The sequence below is a fragment of the Rhinolophus sinicus genome, linkage group LG18 (assembly GCF_036562045.2).
Source record: "Rhinolophus sinicus isolate RSC01 linkage group LG18, ASM3656204v1, whole genome shotgun sequence".
In the NCBI taxonomy this organism is placed as follows: domain Eukaryota; kingdom Metazoa; phylum Chordata; class Mammalia; order Chiroptera; family Rhinolophidae; genus Rhinolophus; species Rhinolophus sinicus.
The window spans coordinates 16,318,261-16,335,166 of record NC_133767.1 but is presented as its reverse complement, the minus strand read 5'-3'; the positions used below and the strand labels follow the sequence as shown (position 1 = coordinate 16,335,166).

The 16,906-nt window shown below is 52.8% G+C and overlaps 1 protein-coding gene across 1 annotated transcript in view; it reads right to left on the bottom strand.

Annotated features, from left to right (window-relative positions):
• The window catches only part of NPRL3 (NPR3 like, GATOR1 complex subunit), a 38,163-nt gene that overhangs the window by 12,914 nt on the left and 8,343 nt on the right, over positions 1 to 16,906 (bottom strand). The window contains exons 3-6 of the mRNA XM_019718081.2: positions 12,794 to 12,923; positions 10,520 to 10,594; positions 5,310 to 5,463; positions 3,947 to 4,028 (exon numbers count right to left, since the gene is read on the bottom strand). Of these exons, the coding sequence (XP_019573640.2) occupies positions 3,947 to 4,028; positions 5,310 to 5,463; positions 10,520 to 10,594; positions 12,794 to 12,923 (441 nt within the window). The remainder of the gene's footprint in view (positions 1 to 3,946; positions 4,029 to 5,309; positions 5,464 to 10,519; positions 10,595 to 12,793; positions 12,924 to 16,906) is intronic.

The window sequence follows — 16,906 nt, the reverse complement described above, 5'->3', positions numbered from 1 at the left end:
AGCGGGAACAGGCATGGAGCCCCCAGCGCACCCACCCCCACCTGCCCAGCCAGGCCCTGGGCAGCGTCCCCCACCCCCACAGGCCCCGTGAACTATGGAGACCCAGCCAACAACTATTTCTTCAAACGCCACGGAATCCACGCTGACGTGACTCCTATTTACTCTTCCTTTCAAACTCTAGGGGACAAGCTGTGCTTCTCCACACGCCGAGCCCAAGGGCTGCTACGGGAAATGAAGGGACATTCCTGACCCTGATGGTCACACACACGACTGGGACGCTGTCACTGAGGTCACCAAGCTTCACAGCTGGGGTGTCTTCCCAGGGGACTCACACTGCCAGCTGACGGGCAGACACTCGGGTCCTGGGGCACAGGGCCACCTGGCCCCTCGGCCACTCCACAGCCCTGGAGCTGACCCAACACATCGAGCCCAGAGCAGGTCCTTTTAAACGTCCCAGCCCGGACTCCAGCATCACTAAGACGCACAGCTTCCTGCCTCTCCTCTCTGCTCTGAGAAAACCTTTCCAGGGGTAGGGCAGGAAGTCACCCTCTGCGTCTCATGCTGCCTGATCATGAATGGAAACTCAGTGTCCCTTTCTGAGCTCCAAGGTGCAGTCCATCCTGCAGGAGTGGGGACAGGCCAGGCCAGGCCAGACCCTCGCGGCCAGCGTGGACCTGGTGGGATAAGGCCCGAGGGAAGGCCACAGGCCACAGGCCAGGGAGGCTCCTGGGTGGTCCCAGAGCTGGTGCTGTTGCTAGGCTGGGACAGGCAGGGGAGCACATAACGACCCCTGGCTTCCCTGGGCGGCCCCAGGACCAGGACTGGTCAGGGTGGGCTGAGGGCTCACCCAGAGGAAACTCAAGCCCTGAGCTCTAGCTCACCAGAGCTCCTGGGAGAAAAGGAAGCAAAGCGCTGGGCAGGGGGCCCGGGGGCTATTTCTGCCGCAACTCTGAGCCCCGTCCTCCCTGAAACTGACGCCCACTAGGGGGCACTGGCTGCCTCCGGCTCCGAGCCCAGCACATCCTGCCAACAGCACTCAGCCACCCAGATCTCATCCTCCAGCTTTCCAGGGCAGTTCAAACATAAGAAATCACATTCTTTCTTTAGGAATATAAAATCTGTTTCTGGTTTGCTTTTTATTTTAATTCCAGGTTAGCCTGAATTATGCTGTAGTCTAATCCCGGTTGAGGCACGCAAATTCCCAGAGTAAGGCAACAGTTTCCAAAGAAGGGACATCTGTCTGACAGTAGCCAACCCAAGACCAGAGACGGTAATTCTCTTACTGCAGAGAAAACGCAAATGGGATCATGTGGGACAGAAAGACAGGGAAAGACAAGACCAAAAATCCCATCCTAGGGGCGGACGGGTGGCTCAGTTGGTTAGAGCACGAGCTCTGGGCAACGGGGCTGCTGGTTCGATTCCCACATGGGCCAGCGAGCTGCGCCCTCTGCAAATAGAACGACGTCAATGAGCTGCCGCTCAGCTCCTGAGTGGCCAGATGGCTCGGTTGGTTGGAGCCACAAGGGTGCCGGTTTGACTCCTCCACTCCCACAAGGGATGGTGGGCTGTGCCCCCTGCAACTAAGATTGAACACAGATGGCACCTTGAACTGAGCTGCCGCTGAGCTCCCGGATGGCTCAGTTGGTTGGCGCGTGTCCTCTCAACCACAAGGTTGCCGGTTCGACTCCCACAAAGGATGGTGGGCTGTGCCCCCTGCAACTAGAAACGGCAACTGGACCTGGAGCTGAACGGCGCCCTCCACAACTAAGATTGAAAGGGCAACAACTTGACTTGAAAAAGTCCCAGAAGTACATACACACTGTTCCCCAATAAAGTCCTGTTCCCCTTCTCCAATAAAATCTTTAAAAAAAAAAAACTTACAAAAATCCCATCCTAGGTCAAGTTCTCCAGAACAGGAGGGACCAGAAACTGAAACCATCACTCCGGCAAGGGCTGTTTCCCGCTGCCCCCTAACACCCAGACGCCACCAAAGTAAAGACAAAGGAAACACTAATGGCTACGCATCTAACAGAGGGCAACTCTCCCTCTTTTAAACAGGCACCTACACCTCCCAACAGAAAAACTAGCAAGGGATCTGAGCAAAGAGCTCACCGGAAACAGCTGGTTCGAACACATGGAGACCTACATAACTGCATTCAGACAAAGCTGTGTGAGATGCCACGCGCCACCCGTCCTCTTAGCCACAAGCCAGAGGCTCACCAAGACCCGGGGTTGGCAGGCAGCTCACATGCTGCTCGTGGGACTGCAGATCGAGGCACGAACCCCACAGAGGGAAATGCATTTCACCCATTCGGCCTAGCAATTCCACTTGGAGGAACTTATATTCTGGACCTGGGGCCACACGTGCAAAATAACACAGGCCTAGGGCTGAGCCCCATGTCTTAGAGCAGCAAAAGGTGGAACCAACTCAACGCCCAAGGGAGGGGAACAGCTAAGTATGCAGAAAAAAAAGAGAATGACAAAATCCCATTTACCAGGACAGACAGAAGTCTAAGGTACACTGTCACAGTGAGAGGGCAGCAGGCTAAGGGGGTGCGGGGGGTGCTGCCGCTGTGCAGAAGGGAGAAAGCGGGTCCGTGTTTCCTGGATGCACCGCGAACCTGTTCTGTGAAGAGGACACACGACACGTGGCTGAAATGCATCCGCCACCAGAATGGGACTCGACAGACATGGATCCTTTTCAGAGCTCAAGTAAAAACACAAAAAAGAACAAAACTTACCAAAACGTTCATGGTGATTATTACTGGGTATGGGATGATAGATGACTTTTATTTTCTTTACACTTTTTTTAAATTACATTTATTGGGGTGACAGTAGTTAGTAAAGTTACATAGGTTTCAAGTGTGCATTTCTGTAATATATCATCTATATCTCACATTGTATGTTCACCGCCCGTCAATTCTCCTTCCATCACCATATATTTGACTCTCTTTACCCTCTTCTGTATTTCCTAAATGTCTATAATGAACACATATTGTTGGTAGAATCAGAAAAAATTAACATAAAAAAGGAAAAGGATCCTGAACAAACCATCATCTTTGGGCTGAGAGGACACACGGTGTCAGCGGCCACAGGTCTTAGAGTCCATCTCCAGTGGGGAGCAGAGTCCACCCAGACGGACAGAAGCCCGGAGAAGGCCAAGAGGCAGCACTGAGCTGCATGCACGTGCAAAGGAGAATGTGGGAAAGTAAGGGGGGGGGAGGACAGGAGGGAAGGATTCTGTCTGACAACATGCCAGGTGCAGTGTGGTCCCCTCAGCTCTAAGTGAGGCTCCCTGTGAACCAATGAGCCAGGTGCAGGGAAGGAGAGGCCAAACTGCCAGATGGGCTGTCACTTGGGCCCTTGGCCCCCCAACCCCCACTGCAGACCCAGGGCCAGGGCGTGGTGTTCCGAGCCACAGGACACCCTTTAAAAATAAGTTCTCTGCTCGTCCACGTTTCAGAGTAGCTGTTGCGTCACAAATGTGTCAGAACAACTGCGAGGTTTCCGCTGTCCCCAACGCCTGCTGCCTCAGTGTCCCAAACCCCCAAGCCCCCCAGAGCAGGGAGGAACATGGCCAAGCCCAGCTTTACCCTCGGAGCCTCGGTTTCCTCACGGGTGAAGTGGTGACAGTGACACGGACCTAGTGAACATGGCTGTGTCATTCTCAGTAAAATGTCACCGTGTATTTGAGGACTCAAATGCACTTCCGGACTCTCACGCGTAACTTCAGGTTCATTTTCAGGTTTAAGAGGAGGTGACTGGGCTCGCTGGGCATGCACCACTTAGCAAGGGGGCTGCTACTTCCTGTCCCCTCTCACCCCAATCTCAGCGGCACCACAGGAGACCAGCACCCAGCAGAGGGAGTCCCCTCTTCAGACACCGCTCAGGCAAAAAAGGCCCACGAGAAGGAGGGGGCGGAGCCCGTGCCGCCCACCTGTCTTACCTGTCGTAAGCTTCCTTGAGGTCCCTGGCCAACTTGCACTTGGGCAGTATGTGATGGAAAGGAGACTGGGGGCCATCGTTTGCTGCAAGAATCACAACAGAGAAGGATTTAGAGCCTCCAGAGCAAGGAAACGTGCACAGGCTAGAATAGAAAATACCTTTAGAAACAAGCTTAACTAGAAAAAGCATTTTAAGTAACTTTAAAGCAAACATCAGGATATTCCCCCAGTGCTTTTTATAACATTTCTGGCATCCAGTTGAATTAAAATTAGACCTAGGCTGATCCGTTCAACCATCTCTATACGAAACATTTGTATTTAAACTTCCCCGCTGGCCCCACCTAACCCGCAATCACAGAGAGCCCCGGAGCCGAGCATTCCACTGGCTGCCCGTGACGGCTTCCACCGCAGACCACAGAGCCATGTGCTGCCTCGGGGTCCGTGGGGGCCATGCTTCTTCCCACTTTCGCCTACACGTCTCCGATAACGTCATTTATCGTATTTTTACGACTGAAAGACTCCTTAATCCTTTGTCACAAACGTCTAACCAAAAAATGTATGTTCTAAATTGAATGTTTCAAATTCCCTGTGATAAAGTCACAGGCAGACTTTAAAGAAAATGTGCTTTTGAAAATGAAAATTTCTAGACTGTTATTAATGAGTACCTAACTGGCCAAAACAGAAATATGTTACATATTTTGACAGAAAACTGTCAAACCTAAAAAGTGAATGTTTGCTGAAAATGCAGCTGAGTGGGACAGTTCCGGATGGTGACCAGTATTTTCACTTATTGCTAAGATCAGACTGACAATATATGTTCCTAGTTTTCTTTTGTTACAGAGGTGCTGACGTGAGAAGATGGACGTGGAGGTTTGTGACTGCTAGGTGCCTCCCTGCACTTTGAAATATTGATGGTATGTCCCAAACCACACGGTGATCTAGCAGCAAAAATTAGTTTTAAGAGTTGGCCAGCTGATAACTCCATTAGGTCTCCCTCCAAGTTAGTTGAAAGCAAAGAATGGGCAAGCGCCCACCCTGCCAGTCCCGTATTCCCACCAGTCCCTGCACATGTGCTCTGCCCAGGGAAGCACATCCGGGGCACAGGGCCAGCGGGGAGCGCCTCACCTGCCTGAGGCGCCATCAGGCAGCGTCTGTGCAGGAGGAGGACATTTCGAGCTGTGAGTTCATGTCAGCACGTGAATTCAGGAAGGTGGGCCTACAGCTGTGCCCCCAGAGTCTTCTTCCACACCCAGGACCGGCTCAGCCCAGGGTGGAGCCCCTGGAACCCGAGTGCCTCAGTTTCCACATCTGTCTGCACATGCTGCCTGCTCTACAGTGCCGGGTGGGAGACCCCACCGCACTCACCGTCCGCCACCGCAGACACCTCGTCCTGCAGCGCCAGGATCAGCTTCGCCTCCCGCGTCAGGTACTGGCAGCGGCGCTCCTCGTGCTGCAGCACGGTGGCGATGCGACGGGAAAGGGTGTGCAGGCAGCTGATCACCGACGGGTCCGCGTTGGCCTGCGGGAGAGGCCGCACGCGGCTCAGACGCAGCACACGTGCTCGGGCGGCACACACACAGCAAACACTCAGGCCAGAAAAGAACTCTCCCCACTCCTTTCCCCAGGCCCCTTCTCCAGGTGCCACTGCTATCCCCCGTTTCTTGTGTTCCCTCTAGGGCTGGTCCACAGAAACACCAGCATCCTATCCACAAGCATCCTATCTTGGGGACAGCTGCCTGGATGGCAGCACAGAGGTGGCTCTGTGGGGTCCTGGGGGGGCGGGTAGCAAACCAGGCATTTCTAACAAGAGAAAGGCTGCCATGCTGCAGGGCCACACACGAGGGCCACCCAGGAAGGCAGGGCACAGATCTGGCATCTACTCTGGGCCTGGCAGAGGCAGCCCACTGGCTCAGCGGGAGGTACAGAGCCCTCTGTCCACCTGCTGTGTGACCCTGGCTCACAGGCTTCCATCTGCAAAAGGACAACGGTGGCACCTCCGTCACCAGTTAGTGCCCGAACAGCCACGTCACAGCCAAGACCCTGGAGTATTTGTGGTCCCCAGTGTACTGCTGACTGCTGGTAGACAGGCCTGGCCACGAGAGAAATCAGTCCCACAGCCCCATGACAACAGGGACACACAGGGTAATAAACAGAAGCCCCGGGCTAAGTGTCCACCGGACACTCTCTGTCCGCGAGGTTAAGAAGCTCCCCGGGTAGGAACGACCCTGGCTCACAGGAGAAGCCAGCGGGCTCCAGGCCGGCCCCCTCCCCAAGCTCCCTCCACGCCCCCGTGTTAACCCTGACAACTATCAGGGGCTGCAGCCAGGCCAGCCCACGGGCGGGGCAGGCCTGTAGGGTCTGTGAAGATGCTCCATGGAGCAGATAACTGGCCAAGCATGACTCAGAGCTGCAGGCGGCCAGCAGGGTGGCTGAGTCACCCCTGGGGTGGAGATGGGAGAAGGAAGAAAGGTGAATGGAGCCGCTGATTAGAAGCTCGGCTGCTGCCTCCCTCTCCTGTTTATCTGGCAGGCAGGGCCCTGCCTGCGGAGTCCAAGCCGGGCTTCTGGGCCAAACCCCGAGCCAGACTCAGCAAACACCTTTCCACCTGGAGTGGGGGAGACTTGCTGAACTCCCAGCAGAACTCACACCTGGTGGCATTCCCGCGTGGGGAGAGCACCGAAGGTCGCTCCCATGCTAAGCCCATCCCCAGGCAGCAGCCCTGCCCTTTCAGGTCAAGGGCACCCCCTCACCAGTGTCCCCTGCAAGATGACAGACCTGTGGGGTCGGAGTTGTAGGGTATAGAAATTGCCTCAGAACCAAATACCCTTTTAGAAGAAATCTGTGTAAAAACAGTCCCACAGCAAAGCAGAGGTAGGAGAATGATCGTGGCCACGTGACTATTCCCTTCAAGAAGTAATCAAGTCACATCTGAGCACTTGACGCTCTGCTGGAGGTCCCACTGGCTGGGGCGTGAGTCAGATGCTCGGGGGCAGTGAGTTCCACGTTCCCAGACGTGCAAGCCGGCCCTGACGACCAGCACTGACGGGCTGGCCCGGGGTGTCCTGTTTGGCTGCGCAGGCCGGGCACTGCTCAAAGTGCCTGAGGCTGTGTGTGGCCACGTGAGAGAGCTACCACCTGGGACGTGCCAGCCCCGAGTGGAAGCTCTTAGAAGCGCCACATGTTCCCCATACGTGATGAGGCAGCTTGAAGTTTAGGGCATCGCCTGTGAGACTTCCTCTCCCCCCAAATCTGTGCCCACATGTGATCAGGCCTTCTGAGCTAGTGTCCAGTTTGCAGGACATACTGGGACAGAGAGCAAGCCTGACTGCACAGTGAGATGAGTCCAGACATGGAACATTCGATGGGACAAAGGGCTGGGAGAGTCCTGGGCTGGCAGAGACGTACAGACACAGCACCGCAGGCCTGTGAGAGCTGGGTTTTCATCCCGGTTCAGACAGGCCAACCGGAAAACATGTGGCAACTGGGGAACCGTTCGGGGGACCATGTATTAGCTGATGCCAATTTACGGGCATTTGATCAGGTGTGAAAAGGGCATCCTGGTATAAAACAAATGTCCCTGTTTTTATAGAGATGCCTTTTGAAGTATGGAGGAGTGACCAGACAGGCAGGCTGGGACTTGTCTTGAAATACTAGAGTGACAAGTGGGGAAGGGGGTAGAGGGGCCAGGGTACAAAAGGGACAGTTGGAGGACCTCAGAGACAGGCGTATGAGGGCTAGCAAATGACTGTCACTGGTTTGGGGTTTGTTTAAAACTTCTCCAAGTATACATGTGTATATGATTACTGAAAAGAAAAATCAAAAATTTTGTCCACCCTAAAATACCAACTCTTGATTATTTAAAATTCCTCCTCATCAACAAGACAAATAGTAACAAGTGTTGGAGAGGCTGTGGAGAAAAAGGAACCCTCATACACTGTTGGTGGGAATGCAGACTGGTGCAGCCATTATGGAAGGCAGTGTGGAGGTTTCTCAAAGAATTACGAATAGAATTGCCATATGACCCAGCAATCCCTCTTCTGGGTATCTACCCCAAAAATCTGAAAACATTTAGAGATAAAGACACGTGTGCTCCAATGTTCATTGCAGCTTTGTTTACGGTGACCAAGACATGGAAACAACCAAAATGTCCTTCTATAGATGAATGGATAAAGAAGTTGTGGTATATATACACAATGGAATACTATTCAGCGGTAAGAAAAGATGATATAGGAACATTTGTGACAACATGGATGGATCTTGAGAGAGTAATGCTGAGCGAAACAAGTCAGACAGAAAAAGCAGAGAACCATGTGATTTCACTGATATGTGGTATATAAACCAAAAACAACAAAAGAACAAGACAAACAAAACAGAAACTCATAGACACAGACAATAGTTTAGTGGATGCCAGAGGGTAAGGGGGGTGGGGGGTGGGAGATGAGGGTAAGGGAGATCGAATATATGGTGATGGAAGGAGAACTGACTCTGGGTGATGAACACACAATGGGATTTATAGATGATGTAATACAGAATTGTACACCTGAAATCTATGTAATTTTACTAACAATTGTCACCCCAATAAATTTAATAAAATAAAATTAAAAAAAAAAATTCCTCCACGCCTCAGCATTATAGCCGATTGCTCCATAAAGTCCTATCCTGTCTGTTTCCTACTGCTTTACCAGGCAGTTACCGCGAGTCCTCCAGCTTCTGGTACCGTCCCATTTCTCATCTTTAATGGCCACAGCACAAGCCAGTGTCTAATAACCACCACCTTGTTTAGATTCCCCGACTCCTGGATACCAGGGTTACTTCCAGACTGTTATTATAAAAATCTTTACACAATTTTACAATATGCTTGTGTTCTGGACTGCTCTATCAAGGGTGTCAAACGCTCTGCTATCGCAGGCTGCCCACAGATGAGGGCCTCCCTGCAACAGCTGGGCGGAGTCAGGGCCGCCTCTCACTGCCCATCCCCCGGGGGCTATCGGTGCTAACAGGTGGACGGCGTTCGTCATGGGGTTTGTTTGCTTGCTTTTTACTTAAGGGAGTTCTCTCTGTGGATGTTTGCATTATACAATGATATAAGTAATGCTAGGGTGCTGTGAAAATGCAAACATCACAAAAGTGTACAAAGTAGGAAGTAAGGATCTCCTCTTGGAGTCCCGTGCCCCGCGGACAGCCCCACTAACAAATCCTTTTATTCTCACTTGCAGCTCCTTATTTAATCGACAAGGTAATGCCAGTTTTCAAGGTGAAGCTCTATGCTCAGGGAGCTTTTCTGTAGCATTATTTTGATTTTGAACCGTTCACAGCGAGACCTGTGGTCTCCACACCAAAAAAGCCACAATGAAATAAACCACCCTGAGACTTAAAAGGGCACCTAATTTTACATTTGACATTTCTGCCACTCTGAGGTTTTCAGAGCCCACACTCTTCCTTGTCACTGAAATCCAGTCACTTTCTCACTCATATTTCTGCACAAAAGCCGTCATGGAGATCACATGCCCAGTCAGAAAGAACTACTGGGTTATTTGGTAAAAACTACTATTGGGATATTTCAGAGGAATGACGTTACTTACTTAAGTCCCTGAATATACATTTCCAAGGTATTCCAAAGTCCCTTCATAATATCAGTCAGTCCTTACTCGGGGGGCTTTTTATGTTTATTTGGACACCCCCCCGTTTTTCACAGCTTTAATGAAAAGAAATTTCCTGTAACTAATAAAAACACTACTGCAGACAGCACTGGGAACTGCTTTAAGAACAATTAAGCTTAATTATTAAAAAATGGAAAATAACAAGTATTGGTGAGGATGTAAAGAAATTGGAACCCTCATCCATTGCTGGTGGGGATGCAAAATGGTGCAGCTGCTGTGGAAAACAGCCTGGCAATTTATCAAATGGTTACACCGAATTATCATGTGACACAGCACTTCTACTCCTAGGCACATACCCAAGGGAAATGACAACACGTTTCCACACAAAAATTGTACACAAATGTCCTTAACAGCATTGGTCACGAGAGCCAACAGGTGAAAATAACCCAAAGTCATCAACAGATGAAGGGATAAGCATGGTGTGGTGCGTCCACACAATGGAGTATGATTTGGCCACAAGGGGAAAGTACTGATATACGTTACAACAAGAAATCATCTCAAAATCGCTGTGCTCAGTGAGAGAAGCCAGACATCAAAGGTCACATATTATCGGGGCCCATTTATGTGAAACATGCAGAACAGGTAAATGCGGAGACAGAAAGCAGACTGATGGTTTCCAGGGGCTGGGGGAGGGCCGAGAAAGGGAAATAACTGGTCTCTCATGGCAACGACAATGTGCTAGGACTCACAGCGGCGATGGTTACACGACCATGCTACTAGATGCCACCAAACTGTACACTTGAAAATGGTTAGAATGGTAAATGTTATGTGTGTTTCATTTACATTAAAAAAAGGGGGGGGAACAGTGAGGAGCCTGGTGCCACGCCCACAGCAGTCTGAGCACTCGGGGGACATGAGCCGCTGTTGTCCCCTCCCCCCATCTGCCCATGCCCTTAGGCCATTTAACACACTCACCCTCAGCGCAAATACCACGTTAAAAAGAATCATCGTGGGAGCATCCCTCTTCGGGGACGGGTCTATCTTGGAGGCCTGCAAAAGAGGCAGAATTCTAGTGAGTGACAGCCACGGCTTCCCAAGAGCAGCTGTCAGAGGTCCTCTGCTTTAGCACAGGGAAGTTTCCAGAATGCAGCAGAACCAGAGCAAAGCAGAGTTCTAGCGTCTTGGAGAAGCGCCCCGTGCCTCTGCAGGGGCGAGGGGTGGCTGCATGGACAGAGGGGTCACTGAAGAGGTCAGAGTAGGAAGGTCAGTGACGGGCCCCAAAGGCACGAGGCTGCCCCAGTTAACTGAAGGGAGTGGAGGTGCCCAGGGGAGCCAAGATGGAGGGGGGCTCAGGCAGATGAGGCCCCCACTACTATCCCAGTGTCCACCTGAGTTTCCCAGGCTGTCTCTGCCAGGTATGACAAGTCCTCAGGACGGCTCAGGGACAGGACAATGCTCAGAGCCAGCAGAGCCAGGGCTGCCACTCTGGCATCCAGCCAACCTGAGTCACAAACACCAGGCTGACTACAAGTGTTGCCACCAGGGGGTGTACGAGTCCAGGGCCCCAGGGCTCCGTGGGTTTTATCGGGTGTGGCTGCTGGCAGGCTCTCCGCCATCACGCACAGGCCATACGCAGGGACTAAACCCATCTGCAGAAGCCTTGGGGACGAGGGAGCGTGCTGCCTGGGGCCAGGGGCTCCCAGCCGTGGCTCCACGTCCTGGCACCTGCAACCACCTCAGAGGCTCCTTCCATGGGCTTGGTCACGGAGGAGGCTTGAGGGCCACAGCAGAGACCCTCACAGAGTTTTTGGAGCGTAGAAATGGAGCTAAATCGTATAGCATCACATCAGAACCCTTCCGAACGGGAGTGACGCTGTCGCTAACTCTGCTTGTGTGCAAAGGACTGGCCGGCAGGTTCCGGCTACACCAACTCCCTGGGCTCACAGCGCATCCCAGCCTGTGAAATTCCCAAGGATGGGACATTTCATTCATCAGAGAATGTTTAGCACAAGGTAACAGCTACGTTAAAAAATAACGCTGGCCTGACTCTGGGTGGTGAACACACAGTGGGATTTATAGATGATGTAACACAGAATTGTACACCTGAAATCTATGTATTTCACTAGCAATTGTCACCCCAATAAATTAAACAAAAACATTGGCTATATCACTTACTGAGTAAGAAGACATGCTTAGACTACTTTATGTAAAGTTCAAGGGTTTGACAAATGCTGTCGAATTTTCTCTTGGCCTCCCCTAGAAACAGACATCCTAGAGATCGGTCTGACAATTAAGTTTGCGAACTTGTGGCAAAGATGTTGCTCACCTTTTTTGGTATCAGAAGGATTGTTCATTATGAATTTGTACCAACTGGACAAACAGTTAACCAAGTTTACTATTTGGAAGTGCTGGAAAGGCTGCGTGAAGAAGTTAGATGACCTGAACTTTTTGCCAACAATTCATGGCTCTTGCATCACGACACTGCACCAGCTCACACGGCACTGCCTGTGAGGGAGTTTTTAGCCAGGAAACAAATAACTGTATTGGAACACCCTCCCTACTCACCTGAGCTGGCCCCCAGTGACTTCTTTCTTTACCCGGAGATAAAGGAAATATTGAAAGGAAGACATTTTGATGACATTCAGGACACCAAGGGTAATAATACTATGACAGCTCTGATGGCCATTCCAGAAAAAGAGTTCCAACATTGCTTTGAAGGGTGGACTAGGCGCTGGCGTTGGTGCATAGCTTCCCGCGGGGAGTCCTTTGAAGGTGACCGTAGTGATATTCAGCAATGAGGTATGTAGCACTTTTTCTAGGATGAGTTTGCAAACTTAATTGTCCTACCTTTTAAAAGGGAAGGCCACAGTCTGTAGAGACCCAGAGTGCAAACAGTAAAAGCTGGGGGCAGGGACGGAAACCCCGGAGACAAGGAAGCCCACCCATCTCTTTCTCCAAGGGACCCTCAGGACCCCGAGAGGGTGCAGCTGACAGCAAGCACCGGTCAGATCTGCTGCACGATGGCTGCCTTCACCAGAGCCGGTGTCAGCCCCTGTCCCCTGGGGGCCCCAGACCAGGATGAGCCATGTCTGCCCAGGGAGAGCGCCCCCCCAGGGGACCCTCACCTGCCCCAGCGCCCCCCAGGAGACCCTCACCTGCCCCAGCGCCCCCCCGGAGACCCTCACCTGCCCCAGCGCCCCCCCCCCAGGAGACCCTCACCTGCCCCAGCGCCCCCCAGGAGACCCTCACCTGCCCCAGCGCGTGCTGCAGGAGAGTCGGATGACCAACAAAGCGCACATTATCGATCTTCAGTTCGAATTTTTGGCCACACATTTCAGACTTGGTTGCCAAAATTGTTGCCAGAATGACATCTGAAAACCTTAAAATTAAAAACAGGTGGAGTGGAAATACGTGAACAAAGAGTCTCAGGCCCGTGCCCACGGCCCTCAGCACACGGCAGCTTCGTGCACCGAGTGGCTGGACCCCCACTGATCGCCTGGAAGCGTCCATCAGCTGCCTTCTGCAGCAATCCCCGATTCGGGACACAAAATCACCAGAATTACGAGGTGAAAGGCAGAGCAGCACAGACCGAAGGCACATGCTGTCATTTGTCGGCACATTCCGGAGTTCAGGAGAGAAACGGGCTGCAGTTGCTTTCAAAGGGAGGAACAACAGCTGGAGCTGGAGCTGGCCCTGCCCTGAGGAGCCGCTCCCTAAGGCTCATGGAGGGGGGCTGGACCACCAGCCCCAGGTTGCTGGGCTGCACCCCTCAAGCCCTCGGTGCTGTGTAAAGGGCGGGGGCAGCGCTAATTACACCATGCGCATCGCCTCCTCCACACGGCCGCCTTCCCTTATCCTGGATACTGAAACCTTCCAGCTTTCAGTTTTCATTTTTTTGTTTGTTTTGAAACCTTCCAGTTTTTAGTAGGGAAGGGGTGTTTAAGACGTGCAAGCTCTGCAGACCCACTAATGGGTCTCAACGTGGGGAGGCACGGAGAAGCCGGGCTGGCTGTGGTGTGTGCGAGAGCAGACGTGCACACGACTCTGTACAACGCCGAGGTCACCCCCTTGTGAGGTCCGTCTGTACACTGTGTCTCCTTCCCGGCAACCTGTTCCTTCCTGCCCAGGGGGGAGCAGGGTAGGGACAGTTACCACAGGGAGGAGAGGGCTGGGGAATGCGGTGCAGACTCATCTCAGAGCCTAGGCTTGGGGCGGGGGGCTTCCACGTTAGAAACCCTGAGGCGCTGCCTGAGTTGCAGCCGGGAGGGAGACACGGCCTGTGCTCATTTCTCCACCTGGAGAAAGCATTCCTAACATCCAGGCTGGGGGAGCACATCACGTTGGGGAAGGTGGCTCCAGCTCCCGCCAGGCCATGCTCGGCTCCTGGGCAGACAGACCCTTACGGTCCTAGAGGCCATTGAGGAAAGACACTCCAGTGTGCATCCTGGGCTACGGTGAACCAGCCATACCACATGTTGTTCTCCTGGAGGACCTTGTGTGGGGGGAGGGGAGCGACCCACATCAGACCTTTGCACTGTCTGAAGAAAAAGGATGGTCTGCTACCAACTGCTACTTCGGCTCAACTCTGAAATAGCAAATCTGATTGTGGGATAAAAGGATCTAAGAAGGGAGCCATTTGCTCTGGGCTCCGCACACATGGCAGGGCTCCCCACCTACTGTAAGAGTGACCTGCAGCCTGGCCGCAGCGAGAGCCTTGCTCCGCAGCCAGCACGTGGACAAGCTGCGAGACAGGTAGCTGGGGACTCTTTCCAAGTCTCTGCGCTGCAGACGGGCGGGGAGCCCGGAACTGCTAAGATCTTGCAGGGGGAAGGTGTCACACGGGCTCCCAGCCTTCCTCCAGGACTGACGTGGTCCTCTAGGAGTCCCAGGTCACCCTGTGGCCCCCAGACAAACCAAATGCAGACAGTTTGCCTCTTGCAGTCAGGACTGACTGCACTTGGACCTTCCACCACCAGGCTGTCAGAGACATTCTGGGACCCAAACGTGGGACCCACAGCCCAAGTCCTTGGCCGCCCATTGGGGGTCTCTCTTCTCTGGGATACCGCTCCCTGCAGATTAAACCAGAGACAGAAGATTCCAGTGTCGTAGGCCAGAGACATTACATGCTTTCTTCAAAAACTCTAAATGGCTCACTCTGCCCCGTAAGTCCCATCTAAGGGACACGGTGAGGAAGGGCTCAGGGTGACAAACCCAAACAAACACTTCTGCCCTGGTGATGGAGCCAGTGCCAACATTTCACGTCCTATCTGAACAAACAGCCCCTCCACTCTGCCACCTGAGGACGTGGGGATGCAGAGATAAGGGATAGAAAACCTCCTCCCACAACTCCAGAGTTCACGTTTTCCTGTGATAGCCAAACACCTCCATGAAAGAGCCTCTGCTCTGACATGAAGATCTACAGATGGGCCTCAGCCCTGGCCCTGGGCCACCAGCGCAGGACCCGAGGTTAGCGTGGATGTGGGGTGTGTCCTGAGATTCTGAGGCAAGAAGTGGTAGTCCAATTCACATCTATAAAGACCCAAATCCAAAACACCCTCCCGAGAGCCAAATAAAAAAGCACTTCTCTCCAAGCCCAGAGAGGCCAGGGTCTGCGGAAGGAACCAACTGGAAAGTCATGTGCTGAAGTTCAAAGATACTAAGTGGCCATTAGGGAGGGTGGCCCGCAGGTGGTGGTGGCTATTCTGCTTATCTGAGCAAGGCTGGCCCAGACAGAAACCCACTCACCACTGTGGTACCACATACTTACGATGAAAACAACTTGAGTGGTTTTATATTTTATACAGCGTGTCCGCTGACAAACAGGCACAAAGACACAGCGTTATATCATGAGATTTGGGGCCAGGGGACATAACTGTTATAAACAGCAAACTGAAACAAAAACGCGCGATGACATTTGTTTGTTGTTTCCAAAGTCTACAAAACTCCTTTCCCCTCGTTTTGATGGTAAAAGGTCTGGTAAACATATTGCACACAATAAAATAGCTGTTACAAACACTAACATTCCTGGAATAACCCAGAAAAGGAAAGAAAACAACCACAAAAACCCCACATTTAGGAAGATGAACCAGCCCCGCTGGAAAACGGGCCAAGGTTTTCCTTCCTTTCCCTGCTGAGACATCGGGGAGCAGGGCTTGTTCTCTGGCTTGGCCAGAAAAGGGGGAGAGGGACAGCATGGAAGGGAGCTTGCCTCTGCCCCCTCTCATTTTGGGGGGCTCACCAATGCTCTGTGTACCTCTGATGCCCAGAGGGGATGCCCTGTCAGGTGGACAGGTGGGTCCCATCTTCTCCATGGGAGAAGTGCCACATAAACTCCACGGGAACATTTTTGCCTCGAATGGGCACACACAATAATAGCATGTAAGCTCACGCATTACAGCTAAGCTCCGGCCCTTGGGAGAGGCCCCCACTAAACCCCTCTGAGAAGTGAAAGCCAGGAGCAATCAGTAAGGGCCAGTGTAGGGGGGCAGTAGGCCAGGGAGACAAGGAAGCCTGACCTTCTCACCTGCTGCGCACACGGGGCCACGGGGGCCTGCCTGGAGGAGAAGGCGGTCTGAGTGCATGCCTGGTCCCAGAAGCCCCCCGGGTGCCAGCCAACCTGGCCTGGGCCTCTTGGGTGATGTGAAATAGCTAAAGAACTCCAGGTGGAGAAAGGGCAGGGGCCGTGGGCAGCCGGGGCACTCGTGGGGCGTCGGGCAGTGCGGTCCGAGAGCGGGCCTGGGTGCCCCATTAGTCATTTTTCAACATTGAGGGCGATTGGGGGTTAAGCAGCATTACAAGAAGAGAAGGCAGCAGGAATCGAGACAGAAAGGTGGTGCAGAAGCGTGGGTCTTACCCTGCAACCAACTGCTCATCAGTTGGAGGACAGGACTCGCTGAAATGGGGACAGGGCCATCAAGACCAAACAAAAACACAGTGGTCTTCAAAATCACGAAAACGTATCAGTCGTTTCATTACAACGGTTTGGAAGTCTAGCAGCAGTGCCGCCATGAAGTACTCACGGCGGAGGTCAAGGCGAAGCACCTTACCGGACGGAGGAGAAAGGATACAGACACGCCCAAGGTGAAGACTTACCACACGGTTTTCTCACTACCGCCCCGTTGTCGCACAGCAACACAGGCTGGGCAAGAGCGAGAGTCCGTTTCCAGAAGCAAGAGCAAGGCTGGAAGCCCTGGGTTACAGCCCTGCACCACATGTCGGCTGGACGGCCCGTGCTCACGTATTTAATCTTTGTGACGAGCCATCTCGACATCAAATGAGACCCGCACAGGGTAGGGCCGCCTGAACACCGGAGCGCGCCGCTGAGTATCTCAGCCCCAGTTCCTGAGATGCTGTGCCGACCTG